This window comes from Mustela putorius, unplaced genomic scaffold (genome assembly GCF_011764305.1).
Source record: "Mustela putorius furo isolate JIRA1106 unplaced genomic scaffold, ASM1176430v1.1 tig00003923_pilon_pilon_pilon, whole genome shotgun sequence".
NCBI lineage: Eukaryota > Metazoa > Chordata > Mammalia > Carnivora > Mustelidae > Mustela > Mustela putorius.
In genome coordinates, this window is record NW_025422068.1 from 6,084,214 (window position 1) to 6,099,187 (window position 14,974).

General features: G+C 40.4%; 1 protein-coding gene across 1 annotated transcript in view; it reads right to left on the minus strand.

Annotated features, from left to right (window-relative positions):
* Window positions 1-12,675: 12,675 nt before the first annotated feature.
* COMMD10 (COMM domain containing 10) overlaps window positions 12,676-14,974 on the minus strand; it is a 199,025-nt gene continuing 196,726 nt past the window's right edge. The window contains exons 6-7 of the mRNA XM_004759075.3: window positions 13,917-13,976; window positions 12,676-12,979 (exon numbers count right to left, since the gene is read on the minus strand). Coding sequence (XP_004759132.1) covers window positions 12,941-12,979; window positions 13,917-13,976 — 99 coding nt within the window. The 3' untranslated portion in view covers window positions 12,676-12,940. The remainder of the gene's footprint in view (window positions 12,980-13,916; window positions 13,977-14,974) is intronic.

Here is a 14,974-nt window from a genome sequence, read left to right on the forward strand (position 1 = left end):
AAAACTGACAGCAAATGGAAAACAAAGTGACATTTTATTACTACCTTCCAGAGCTTGATAAAGCTCGCTTAGAGCACATGGTTCACTCTTAAGGCTTAAGAATGACCCTCCCACCCTCTTCCCTATAAATACCTCTGCTTCAGCCCTGATTTTGGAGTATCACTGGATCCTGCCAACTAGACAGCATGGAACTAAAACAATAACATTTTTATAAGGTGGAGAAAGATGGCTAAACCCAGAAGGATCCCTGGTTCCACTAGCAGCCCATCCCATGGAGTGAAAGCAGGGAATGCAAGAGAGGATGGCTGTGTACAAACACGGTTTTTCCCCCAGTACTCTGTCCATTGGTAAACATAGCCAGCAAGATTGCATTCTATTCATTTTTAGAAAAAAAAACTGACTTGAGTACAGTTGACACGACTTTACATCAGTTTCACACGTACAACATAATGGTTCCACTTCTCTATACATTATGCTGTGCTCACAAGTGTCGCCACCGTCTGTCACCATACAACGCTATTCCCATACCACTGACCGTGTTTTCTGTGCTGTGCCTTTTATCACCACGATTTACTCCTTCCATAACTGCAAGCCTGTATCTCCCACTCTCCTTTGCTCATTCTGCCCATTGCCCACCCACCCAATGTCCTGGCAACCATTAGTTTGCTCTCTGTATTTATAGGTCTGATTTTTTTTGCTTCTTTTTTCTTCTTAGATGCCACATATGAATGGAATCATCTGGTATTTGTCTTTCTCAGTCCAACATATTTAATTAGCACAACACCCTCTAGATCCTTCCATGCTATCACAAATGGCAACATTTCATTCTTTTTAATGCTGAGCAATATTCCATTGTTCCGCATCTTTACCCATTCATCATTGGCTGCTTCCCTATCTTGGCTGTTGTAAAAAATACTGCAATAAACATGGGGGGGGGCCCAGTATGTTTTTCAATTAGTCTTTTCTCACCCCTTTGGGGTAAATACCCAGTAGTGGAATTACTGGATCATATGGTATTTCTAATTTTGGGGGGAACCTCCATACTCTTCCACAGTGGCTGCACCAATTCATATTCTCACAAATAGTGAACAAGTGTTCCTTTTTCTTCAAATCCTCACCAACCCTTGTTATTTCTTGTCTTTTTTATTTTAGCCATTCTGACAGGTGTAAGGTGATATTTCATTGCGGTTTTGTGCATTTAATGTTTGCATTCGCCTGGTGATGAGTGATGTTGAGCATCTTCTCATCTGTCTGTTGGTCATCTGGATGTCTTTGGGAAAATGTCTATCCAGGTCCCCTGCTCATTTTTTTAACCAGACTGTGTTTTTGGTGTTTAGCTGTATAAGTTCTTTATATATTTTAGATAATCCCTTATCAGAAATATCATTTACAAATATCTTCTCCCATTTAGTAGGTTGCCTTTTTGTTTTCTTGATGGTTATCCTTCATATGAAAGCTTTTTATTTTGATGTCGTCTCAGTAGTTTATTTTTGCCTTTGTTTCCCTTGCTTGAGGAGATATTTTAATAACGAGAAATGAAGAAAACAGTTCCATTTACAACTGTACCAAAAATAACAAGATACCTAGGAATAAACATAACCAAAGAGGTGAAAGGCTTGTACTCTGAAAACTGTAAAATATTTATGAAAGAATTGGAGATGACACAAAGAAATGGAAAGACATTGCATGCTCACGGATGAGAACAAATATTGTTAAAATGTCTAGACTACCCAAAGCAGTCCAAACATTTAATGCAATCTGTACCAAATTCCACCTGCATTTTCACACAACCAGAACAAACAACCCTAAAATTTGTATGGAACAACAAAAGACCCCAAATAGCCAAAGGAATCTTGAAAAAGAAAAGAAAAACTGGAAGCATCATAATTCCAGACTTCAAGCTGTATTACAAAGCTGTAGTCATCAAAATACTATGGTGCTGGCACAAAAATGGATACAGATCAATGGAACAGAAAAGAAAACCCAGAAATAACCCCCCAACTCTATGGTCAATTAATACTCAGCACAGCAGGAAAGAATATCCAATGGGAAAAAGACAGTCTCTTCAACAAATGGTGTTGCAAAACCGGACAGCCACATGCAAAAGAATGAAACTGGACCACCTTTGTACACCATATATGAAAAATAAACACAAAATGGATTAAAGATCTAAATATGAAACTTGAGGGCTGCCTGGGTGGCTCAGTGTTGGACTTGGGTTTTAGGTTCAGGTCATCATCACAGTGTCAAGGGACAGAGCTCTGCACTGGGTTCCTTGCTCAGCGGGGAGTCTGCTTAGAGATTCTCTCCCCCACCCTCCCCGGACTCACATATGTGTGTGCCTTCTCTCTAAAATAAATTTATTAACTTTAAACAAAAAATAAGTATGAGACCTGAAGCCATAAGAGTCCTAGAAGAGGGCACAGGCAGTAAGGTCTCTGATATCAGCTGTAGCAGCATTTTTCTAGATAGGTCTCTTGAGGCAAGGGAAACAAAAGCAAAAATAACTATTGAGACTACATTCAAATAAATAGCTTCTGCACAGTAAAGGAAACAACCAATGAAACTAAAAGGCAACTTAGGGAATGGGAGAAGATTTGCAAATGCAATAACTGATAAAGGGTTAGTATCCAAAATCTATAAAGAACATATAAAACTCAACACCCAAAAAGCAAATAATCCAATTAAAAAATGGGCAGGAGACATGAATAGACATATCTCCAAAGAAGACATACAAATGGGTAATAGACATGTGAAAAGATGCTCAACATCAGTCACCATCAGGGAAATGCACATCAAAACCACAATGAGATATCATCTCATACCTGTCAGAATGGCTAAAATAAAAAACACAAGAAACAACAGGTGTTGGCCAGGATGTGGGTGGGAATGCAAATTGGTGCAGTCACTCTGGAAAACAGCATGCAGGTTACTCAGAAAGTTAAAAACAGAACCACCCTACGATCCAGGAATCACACTATTGGGTATTTACCCTCAAAAATACAAAAACTCTAGTTCAAAGGGATACATACATGTCTATGTTTCTGCAGCATTGTTTACAATAGCCAAATTATGGAAGTAGGCTGAGTGTCCATCGTTAGATGAGTGGTAAAGAAGACGTGGCATATATATTCAATGGAGTATTATTCAGCCATAATAAAGAATGACATCTTGCCATTTGTATGTCATGGATGGAGTAAGAGAGTATAATCCTAAACGAAATAAATTGGTTGAAGAAAGACACATATCATATGATTTCACTTATGTGTGGAATTTAAGAAACAAAACAAATGAGCAAAGGAAAAAAAAGAGAGAGACAGAGACAAACCAAGAAACAAACCCTTAACACCAGAGAACAAATGATGGTCACCAGAATGGACATGGGTAGGGGGGATGGAGGCAACCAGTGACGGGGACTAAGGAGGGCACTTGCTGTGATGAGCACTGGGTGATGTATGGATGTATTGAGTTAACTACTGTACACTTGAAATGAGCATTAAGCTCTGTACGGTAACTTTACTGGAACTAAAATAAAAAAAATTAAGTCATATATAAAATTGCATAGAAGGCCGAAGGAGGGCAGAAAAAGGGCTAAAGCGGAATGACATTAGCATTTAAGAATGCTTACACTTTCTGTTTTAACATAAACCCTGTTGAAGATTTTGATCAAAAAAAAAAAAAAAAAGAAAAGAGAAGAAAAGAAAAATGTCTTTCAGATTGTAAATTTAATTGAAAGTAACCTAGAGAAAAGGGATCCAAACGTATAAATGTATTTAAGGGAACAGAATTAACCCAAGGAAAATGGTCCAGGAAACAGAGCTGGGAGGAGTGTTTCCTGGAAGCCAGTAGAGCAGAACCCTAGCGGTGTTAAGATCGGTACATTTGGGCAGATTCCCACAGAGTGGGAATAACCCCTCAGATGGTGGTTACACTCTCCTGGCCTGTTTGCTCAGGGCACCTGTCAACACAATTCATTACACTTGCCTGGAAGAACTGAGCACGATCACAGACCCAAACATACAGGGGAGTTCAACAGTGTACCTAGCAAAGGTGGCCATTCCCAGAGTCCTCCAAGCCTGCGTGGTGAGGTGTGCCTGTGCTGGGACCAGAAAGGAGACACATCCAAACTTGCTGACTTCTGATTACTGCTCTGATCACTCTGGATCACACATACTCTGCAGGAAGGAACACCAGAACACCTTTTCTACCACAAGGGAGAAAAGCTGGATGTTCTCAGTCATCGGTCTGTCAAGAAGAAACTGATCCCTCACATCTGACTCTACATCTAAAGTAGGAAGTTTTGGCCCCACGTTGGCTGGGATCAACGCTAGGGCAAGGGGAGGTGAGGCTTCCTTTGGGAGTGTCCTAGGTCAAAATAAGGAAAAGCGATGGGGTGGAGGAGGGTGTGTCAAGGTTTGACATCAAGGTCAACAGTTGGTTGCCTTGGGAAATTTTTAATTAAGATGTTGCTGCAAGCTTTCTGTGTGGCTCTGGGCATCTCACTTGCGTTCCGTGTGATCTGGATGAACATTTTCGGGTTTTTGCCCAGACTGTGTATTGGTGATGAACAATGTGGGCCACGTAAGGGGAGACCTCTCTAAAACGGTATCAATGAACTGCCCCACTTCAGTGAGGAAAGGATATACATGTCTGAAGTCAAGAAACACTCTTCCGCAGGAGATGAAAATCTGGGTGGTGAGCTCACAAAATCTACACACACTTATCATTGATCTCTAGGTAAGAAGGTTGCTGATATCTCCCCAGAGCACCTCACTGGCCCCCAGTACGTAAATCATCTTTGAATTTGGGAGGAACGTCATCGCTTTCCAGTCTTCAGAGCACTGGCACCAAATGCCATGTCTAGGTCAACTTCATGAGCATCTTCAATCTCACAGCAGTGGGAGAACTGGCTCTCACATTCTGGATGGGAGAGAGCTGGGTCCCTAGCAGGTTCACGGGCTGTTATTCTCTCCATGAACATCTCCTGCTTGGTGACTCTCAGGAGCTTCTCCCCAGAACAGATGTAGCTCTTCCCCTGTGGGAGTCCCCCATGCATTGCTAAATCAGTTTGAAAAGTACTTTTGTAAATCCGAGATTTACGACGGTTCTCTTTGTTTTTAAGAATTCAGACGGTACTGTGCAAATAAGAGAGGCATGGGGAGAAAAACTAGTTAATTCACTCAGCCAATATTTCCTAAGGACCCCGATGCTCACAGAATTACTGACATCGGCATGTAACAGAGCGAGAAGCTGGACTGCCAAGTAGAGCACGTGGCAGGGGATCACTTGGAAAATTACCGTGGTCTGCTGCCAGAGCATAACTACATTTCTGGACAGGAAGGGGTGCGGAAGCTTCCAAGGTGGGAGGGAGACAGCAGCCTGTTTCTGGGGACGGCTTTTTGCTTTGTTCCTAAGGAGTCTGGAAGAAGAATCTGAAATGACCCTGCAGGAAGAACAAGAGATGTGGACTGGAAACAGGGCACAGAGGAAATCTAGCAGGATCAGAGGCAAGGAGGGATGGGGGGAGACCTCGAGACATCACCGAGCTCCACGCCTCGCAGCACATCTACATTTATTACAGATGAGAAGAACCTTATTATCGACTTTTCCTTAAACAATTCAGGTGGGATGTATTGTCTTCTTTAAAACTCAGTTCCAGAAATAAGTACTACTGTTCCATTTGCTATTAACTGCTTTCCCCTTCTGTCCTTTACCTAGATTCCTTTGAAGAAAAGACAGTTTAGAAACCCAAGTCATTTAGAAAATGGGATTCTCGGATTCTCATTAAAAGAAGCTAAAAATGACTGAACTCTGGTTTTTATGAAGGGAACCTTATTATATATTCATGATTTTTCCTGCCAGTTTCCCTAATCCTGTAGCATCCTCTTCCTTACAGATTGTTAGACTGGACCAGCTTCAACGGTCTTGTCTTTGCAGACTATTTCTTTTGAAAAACTAGTTAACTTTTCATTTCAAACACAACAAGCAAAGCGGACTGTGAAAACTGCCATCGCTTGGATTTAAATCGTAGGCCTTCAATAAGCTAGTACAACCTTACACCTCAGAGAAAAGCAAAAGACTATTAAAAGCTTCAAAAGTATGTGTGTGGGGAGGGGGGAGGCAGAGAAGAAATAATAAAATCCTTGAAATTCTCTAGAATTATAAATGCCATTAAGCTTTACTATAAAATCCTTCAAATTAATGTGTTCCTAATTTTAGCATTAAATGAGGCTGGTGTATTGAGTAAAACTATTTGCATAATGATGACAAAAATCAAAGTTTCAGGGAAGCAAAATGGACTCATCTGCAACTTAAATTCTAATTCCTGAGCAGCTTCTGACTAATGAGCCTGAACAAGTCAGAATTGTCCTGGCCCTCTTCCTCAACAGCGGAAAAAGGATTCTGCAAAGACATTGCGGGGAAAATGACGATAAACACCCACCGCTTTTCAAACTTCTTCCAAGGAGCCATGCTGAGGGAGGGGAGAGCCCGAAGTTGCAGGTTGCAAGCAAAAGATTTTTAAACACTTCCCATTTTCTCCTTAACATGTATGTGTATCCTGAACTCCATGCCATAAAACATTCATGTCTCTTTAAAAATATAAATGTTCTAAATAACTGGCTAATTAAAATCATGTTACCCCCATATTAGGCTCTGGGCTAAGCTGTCCGATTAAACAGATCCCAAACAGAGCTGCTCACACAACACACTGAATTCCTCATGTGATGGTCTAGAGACAGCAGCTTGTCAAGTGTCTAACAGCAGCCCTGCTCCACAGGACATTTGGGCACCCAACTTCCTGCCATCTTCTTGCTCCCTACCCCTCACGGCAATATCCTTGTCTGCTTAGTCAAAGCTGACCCAGCTCCAGATCTATGTTTTAGCCCTAGGAAGGGGAAAGAAAACTGAAGAGGAGTGTCCACTCACATTTCACTGGTAAGACCTAGTCACATGGCTGCAGGAGCTGCAGAGGATGGAAAATATAATTTCCGGGGCACCTGGGTGGCTCAGCTGGTTACGCACCTGCCTTTGGCTCAGGTCATGATCCCAGCGTCCTGGGATCGAGTCCCACGTCGGGCTCCCTGCTCAGTGGGGAGCCTGCTTCTCCCTCTCCCTCTGCCACTTCCCTACTTGTGCTCTCTTGCTTTCTCTCTCTCTCTGGCAATAAATAAATAAAATCTTAACAACAACAACAAACCTGAAAGAAAACAGAATTTCCAGTTGATTGCCGTGTGACTGGCAAAAATTAAAGGGCTGCTAAAGAAAGATACACCACTCCTACCTTACAGATTTCTGTATCCCTTGCCAACCACTCTATCCTCTAGGGAGGCCCCAGGGAAGCATGGTCAAAGGCATCTGTCTGCAAATTTTTCCTCTCAAGAGCCACGTGCTCTTTCAGGGTCACATACTCTCTGTGGCAACTACTCATGTCTGCTGTCCTAGTGCAAAAGAGTCACAGACTATATGTAAACAAAAGAGCATGGCTGTTGTTTTAGGCATCCATTACAGTCTAACAAATTACTATGCTATACAGTGTGACAAATTATTACTGTACTATAACAAATCAACATGCATTTATTATCTCACAGTTAGCATGGGTCAGGGGGCTGAGTCCTTCCTGTGGAATCTCACAAGGCTGCAATCATGTTCAGTTGTGACTGTGTTCTCAACTGCAGGCTTGACTGGGGAAGAGTATACTTCCTAACTCGCTTGGGTTGTTTGTAGATTTATTTCCTGTGGCTGTGGGACTGCTGACCTGGGGCCTCAGCTTTGTGCTGGTCATCCTCAGCTCCTAGAGATCACCCACAGTTCCTCATCATGTAGTTCTGCCCACAGCCCCTCTCACAACATGGTCGCTTGCTTCTTCCAAGCCAAGAAGGGAAAAAAATCTCTAGAGTTTGGTAGCACAACAGAATTTTACATAACGCAACAACCAGGGGAGTGACATTCCATTTCCTTTACCATATTTGAGTGCTTAGAAGCATGTAACAGGTGGTGCCCACAGCTGAGGGCAGAGGATTGTACTGAGATGTGAATACCCAAAGGCAGGGATGACTGGGAGCCTTTGTTCCCTAACATAGCTGTATTCCAATAAAAACTTCATAAAAATAAAGGGTGGGAGGCTGGACATAGTTTGCTGACCCCTGGAATAATGAATGAGGTGTAGAAAACATTGTTTAAGGTAAGAGACAGAAATTCATAGACTAGAGAGAGAGAGCAAAGGATTGGTCAGAACCAGGGGAGCTATGTAGAAAGAGAATCCTAGAAAAGCAATTTCAAATTCTGAGCCTATTCTATAATATACAGATTATCTTACCTTATTAATAAAAAATTAAAGGTGAGATAGATTGGCATTACATTTGAATCCAGTGGTCATGGGACAGAGTTGTTATTGGAAATCCAGTAAATTTAAAGGGAATGGGCTTCATAGCAGGGTTTCTGCAATTCTGACTTTAATTCAAACCTACCTGGAACAATTTCAATAGAAACCCTGGTCATTTTCTTAATGATTATGAAAATGACAGCCCACATTTATTATGTGATTATCACAAATTAGGAATTATGCTGTTAACCATGAATTCTCTCATTTAATCTATACAAGCACTCCCATGTTATGTAGATTATTTTTATTCCCATTACAAAGATAAGGAAACTGAGCTTGGATTAAATGGAGCACCACAAAAAGTAGTGGAACTAGGACATGACTCTCTATCCTGAGGGTCCAGACACTTAAATTGTGTTTCTAGGGTAAGAGGACCCCTTTGCAGGGTTCTAAGCAGAGAGATGGTGTAATTACTGTAACTGATGTTTCAGAAACATCAGCCCTGTGTGAAGAGTGGATTGAAGTGGGGTAAAGTGGAGGCAAGAAGTCCAGGGCAAAGACGGTGGAATAGCCTGCGAAAGGCAGTGCCCTGGAGATATGTTTGCAAGCCATTTTGGTAGTAGAAATGACAAGACATGTGACCAGAGTGTTGTGGATCTTCTTTGGTTCCCGAAAGGTGCTAATAAGCCTTTTCCAATCTCTGGGATGCTGGATGGGCCATTCTCTGTGTCCAGAATGCTTTTCACTCTTGTCTTCCATTATTTACTCTCTTCTTCAATTGCTTTGTTCTATCTTCAAGTGGACTCACTTCAAGTATCACTTCCTCAGAGAATCTTTCCTTGATGCCCAATCTAAACTTGGTCGTATCTCTGATTTTTCTTTTAACAGAAGCCAATTGTTTTACATCCCATACTTGTTCACAATTTATTACATTTTCTTGATTTTTAAAAATTGAATGTTTAAAATATTATGTTTTAAGAAGCCAGGCACCATATTTATTTTCTTCAACATTGTTAACACGGTGCTAGCATATGAAGTTCCTAGAATCATAGGCACTCACTGAGTATTTGTTGAGGAAATGAATGTCTGACTTCAGTGTCCTTACACTAAAATACTGTGCTAGTGCCTCTCCCATTTGCTGATTATAGAAGAGATTTCTTTGATTCTTCTAGAGTTATCAGCATGAAAAACCCAAGTAATTAGTGATGTTTCAGTGTCCAATTCTCTCTCACCCAATGCTGTTCCCAAAACCTGGTCCCAGGTTAAGGAGAATGTGGAGAATGAAATGCGCAGTAGGAGAAAAGGGTGATGAAGTTGTCCTGAGGCAGGTGAATTTTCCTTTACCGTTGGAGATGGTATAAATGAATATGGGCTATGAGTTCAAGCCCCATGTTGGGCTCCATGTTGGGTATGGAGCCTACTTAAAAATAAATAAACACATAAATAAATAAAGGCAAGTATAAACATACACAAAAAGGTGTGTGTGCATGTGTATTTGCATAAGACATCTGAAAAGATACAAACCAAAATTTCCAAGTAGTTGGGTGAGCACTTCTGGGAAGTGGAGTGAGACTGGCAAAACAGGAACTTTCTTTTTTTAAACTAAGGGCAACTATGATTTTTATAATAAAATACCATTAAAGATAAAAATGGAAAATAAATCTTCATACTTCTTATATAATCCCACCTCTAGTAATTTGTAGTAATAAAATAATGACAGATGTGGTCTAGGGGTTATAGATATAATGATATGCCACCAGTGAGTTCTGTAGTATGTTAAAAAATGAAAATAGTCTAAATATCCAACAACAGACTGGATAACTACATAAAGTGTAGCTCATGCACATGGTGGGTTATTTAATATATACTGAAATTATGTTTTAGGTAGTAAGGACAGGAAAAAATGCTCATGTATAATGTTACACAAAGCAAAGTATGAATCTGTATTTATGGCATTATTCCAATGTGTTAGGAAAAGAAAAAAGAACGAGAGGGACACCTGGGTGGCTCAGTTGGTTGGGCATCTGCCTTCAGCTCAGGTCATGGTCTTGGGGTCCTGGGATCGAGTCCCACATCAGGCTTTCTTTCTTTTTTTCTTTTTTTTTTTTTTTTTAAAGATTTTATTTATTTATTTGACAGGCAGAGATTACAAGTAGTCAGAGAGGCAGGCAGAGAGAGAGAGGAGGAAACAGGCTCCCTGCCGAGCAGAGAGCCTAATGCGGGGCTCGATCCCAGGACTCTGGGATCGTGACCTGAGCCAAAGGCAGAGGCTTTAACCCACTGAGCCACCCAGGCACCCCCACATCAGGCTTTCTGCTGGGTGGGGGGTCTGCTTCTCCCTCTCCCTCTGCCTGCTGCTCTGCCTACTTGTGCCCTCTGCTCTCTTTTGTGTTTTCTCTCTCTAAATAAATAAAATCTTAAAAAAAGAAAAAAAAAAAAAGAACGAGATATGGGCAGGGAAAAAACCACTTCAGTAAAATCTACCAAAATGTCATTAAATGGCTGTTTTGGATGATAAGAGTGTACTTTAAGGTTACTTCTTTGTGATTTTTGGGTTTTCCTCATTAAAAAGAAGCACAAATTACTACTGGAACATTGCAGGTAATACTTCTAGTAGGGGTAAAATAGTACAATAATTCCTTTCTAGCAAGTAAGTCTATTTGTGTTCAAGCCTCACGCCAGGCACTCAAGTAAGAGTGCTGAGAGAGGAGCTTCTAGCACTTGCCTCCCCAAGTCCCTTATTTCTATGAAAAAGTCACAGGTATTCGGCACTGTTTGGGAATGTTATTTTCTTTGACCTGTGTATCAGAGCAATAGTGGTGCCTTAAGGAATGAAATGATCTGCAATTAAATATATTTCAAGAATAGTTATATCCTTAATTGGAATTAGACCTTCTATTAGGCCTTTTTTCAATGCCTTTGGTCAGACTTTCTTGAACTAGACTCATGGAGAGGAAACTATTTACTACATTTTTGCACAGTTTTAGATAATACTCCTAGAGAGTATAAAACCAGGTCTTTTAGGGAGCATAAAACAAGCTACTAATTGAGAATTTCATTTTGGACTGTCACGTTTAGTTTAGATACCTACATGGGAGTTAAATTGGCCATTAAACCAATGAAAACTTCCACCTATCCATATGGTCACCGTCAGAAGGGTCTAACAAATTTAACTTGAGATGATGTATGTGTTTTTGTATATAAGAAGTCTGAAGGAATAGTTACCAAAATGTTTAAGTAGTCAGGTAGCTCCCTCTGGAACTGGCAGAACAGAGTGTAACAAAATAAGACAGCTCCCATAAGCTACATATGGAAATAAATGCCGCTGTACTATAAACAAGTCTTCCAGATAGCGTATCAATGGACATTAAAGAAACTTTTCAAATTAATCAACTACAGACAGCAACTATAATATTACTTTCTGAAATCATCCAAACTCCCAACTGTTCTCATCAACGGCATAAACCACACATACAAAGAAAGGCACAAATTCCATACAGTGAACATTTACTTGAGGGACCATCAATGCAGATCATCTCACAGAAGGAATGTGATTTAATTTCAGTGGCTGGCTGTTAACCATAGGACATTTCTGAGATCAAATACCTTCATATGAAGTCACGTTTGACTCAAATCAATGTCTACGACTCCCTCAATTTCTCCCCTCCCATCTCCCCACTCCCACCTGCTCTGTCTCTGTGGAAACAACAAAGAAAAAATATTTTATTCATAAAAAATTCAACTGGTAATGTTTTTATAGGCAACCATACTCACGTTTATATACAATTACAGTATAAGATACTGTGTACTTCAGTTCACCTAATTCTAAAACATAAAAATTTTATTGACTTAAATTAATTAATATATTTATAGAAAAAAATATAAAAGGTATCTGTTTTTGGAATTTTAAGGATAACTATTTAGCACTCATGACAATTATTTTTATTTATGATCAGAATCTCTCCCTTACAATGAAGTGAATCATTATTAATTTGCAGTACAAAGGAAAGCACACAGAAACCTGGACTATTATTAGATCATTACACTCAGACCAAAAAAATTAAAGTGCACATAGAAGCTCACATTGGAATTAACTGGTTCACTACCACTAGCTCTATTTCAGATTTTGTTCCTATGTTATTTCCCAAGCAAAACATCATTATATTCAAGGAAAAACGAAGTATCTGATTGCACTTCCTTGCTTTCTTGCTTTAATGAGGTAATGACTTGAGTTTCGTATTCTAAGGTACACAGTATCCCTTGTCTCTGTGGACTCTCCTTGATACATAAAGGTGTCATCTAACATGTAAAAAATGAGCAGGTCAGGCAATAAAGCAAAAACAAGACGGTAATAACAATATGGTATTTACTGTTTCCTTCCAATTGAATGCATTCTTAACAATTGTTTGCCGTTGGCTCACAGGAGGAGAGAATGGGTATTAGAAGCTCTTGAGACAATGATTTCCCTTGACTGTTATTACTCTAAGAAGCGGTAAGCCCTGTTGTTTACAAGAGGAAAGCTACCGAATTCTTCAGAAAACAGAACCTGGCAGCCCATCTTCGGGGCAGAATGATGAGGTGCAGGAGTGTGATGGAGAAGCCAGTCTTCGGGAACAATCACGTGAGGGAATCCAGCTGCGCTTGTATGGTCTCCAGCTATTTAGACAGAGGAAACGAGAGAAAAGTTGCTGAAAGGCGAGAAATGCCTATGAAGGGCTGCTCAGAAACTTGCCGAGGGGAGGGACAGATCGGCAGCAGCAACCACGCATGTTACATCCATTCGCACAGCAACAGATTCACCACGTAGGAAAGTTTTCTTTTCATAAGAAGATATTAGAATTCATGGCTGTGGTCTACGTTTTCCAATGAGTCAAGGAAGATTTCTAAATTTGACTCTTTGAAATACCCCCGGCTGCTTTAATATAAATGTTCACTACAGGGAGCGCCTGGGTGGCTCAGTGGGTTGGGCTGCTGCCTTCAGCTTAGGTCAGGGATCGAGTCTCGCATCGGGCTCTCTGCTCGGCAGGGAGCCTGCTTCTCTCTCTCTCTCTCTCTGTCTGCCTCTCTGCCTACTCGTGATCTCTCTCTGTCAAATAAATAAATAAAATCTTTAAAAATAAAAAAAAAAATAAATGTTCACTACATAAGACTTTTGAAGGGGGAGTTGAGGGGGGAGTGCATCTTCCTGGCTCACAAAGTCAGGATTTGGAAAGAAACAAGGACATTCACTCAAAGATAAAACTTCACAGGCCTGGCACCTCCCTTTCCTTTTGGGCCCGGAAATTAAAATATTTAATGTTAAATATACCTAAAGTGCCAGTGTGGCTAGGTATCACATAGTTCATTACTGAATGCTTTGCTTTAAAGTAACAATCCTATTGCTTTAATTAAAACCATTTCCACTTTCTTCCTGATTTAGTATGTCAGATTCTCTTCGTCTCGGCAATGCTTCCTGCCGTGAAACATACGGTGTTTACAAGGGATGTTTAAAGAACTTCGCTCCGTAATAGGTCATTTAAAAATAAGAATTCATAAAAAGAAGGCAACATTATGTAAAACCCCACATAGCAGAAATTATTTTAAAAATACAGACCTTGTTATAGAAATCAAACAACTCCTTGTGACTGAATTCCACAAGAACTTTCTCCATGCTCTGTATGGAAGAAGAAGAAAGAAGAATGAATTTAGTTGTATCCAATGTTCACTCCAGTTTTTTCTTTCTGGATAGCCCCAGAATATGCCCTATTATTTTGTGAGTAGTTTAAAAAAAAATACTTGCCTGCTTCACTCAACCCCACTGTTCTAGAACTCACAGACGCGCTTAATGACACTCCACTTTAGCAAAAGGTTTCAACTCTACAGGAACATCTGTTCTTTAAGTTGCCTCCACAAAGGTTAATAAAATAGAAGCCAGTAAGAGAACAATTTCATTCTCTATTTTTTTTCAAGATAGAGATAATATCTTTCTCAGCAGTCCATTTGGAATCTAGCAAATATCATTACGCAAAGACACTGGAGGCGGCCTATCTGATTGAACTCATCCAGCCATTAATGCCTCCCGTCAGCACAGCTGCTGCCTCCACGCATTAATCTAGCAGTTATGATCTTAACATGCTGAGATGGTTACCTTTTTTAAGGTACAGACTCAGCAAAAGTTCACAATTAACATGACAGCTTCAAAGCGAAGACTTAACCAAGCTCCTTCTTTCCCTCAGATGTGACAGGGGAACCTTCGTGGGAGCTGTGGGTGCTGAGGGACACTGGGCACATCTGCATGATGGCGCAGCAGCGTGCAATGAGGGTCTGGCCCCTTGCAACCTGCTTTGGAATGACCTTGTAAACTAAGGGAACACTCGAAGTAGCTCCTGAAGATTGGTCAAATGTGTTTGTTTTATTCAAGGTACTTCTGGCAAGTGCAAGTTAATGAGGAGAGAGAATGCCAAGAATGGGCAACACTGTTGTGCTCACAGGACATCAAACGGGCACCATGAACTGAAGAGTGGACAAAGGTTGAAAACAGACATGAATTCATGTACTTCATTGCTTGTGGTCATTTCCAACATTCTCTTAATTCTACTTCTGTTTCTATGGCTACTTTTTTCTTTGCTTTATCTGTTTTAATGGTTTCCATTTCTACTTACAAAGCCAACA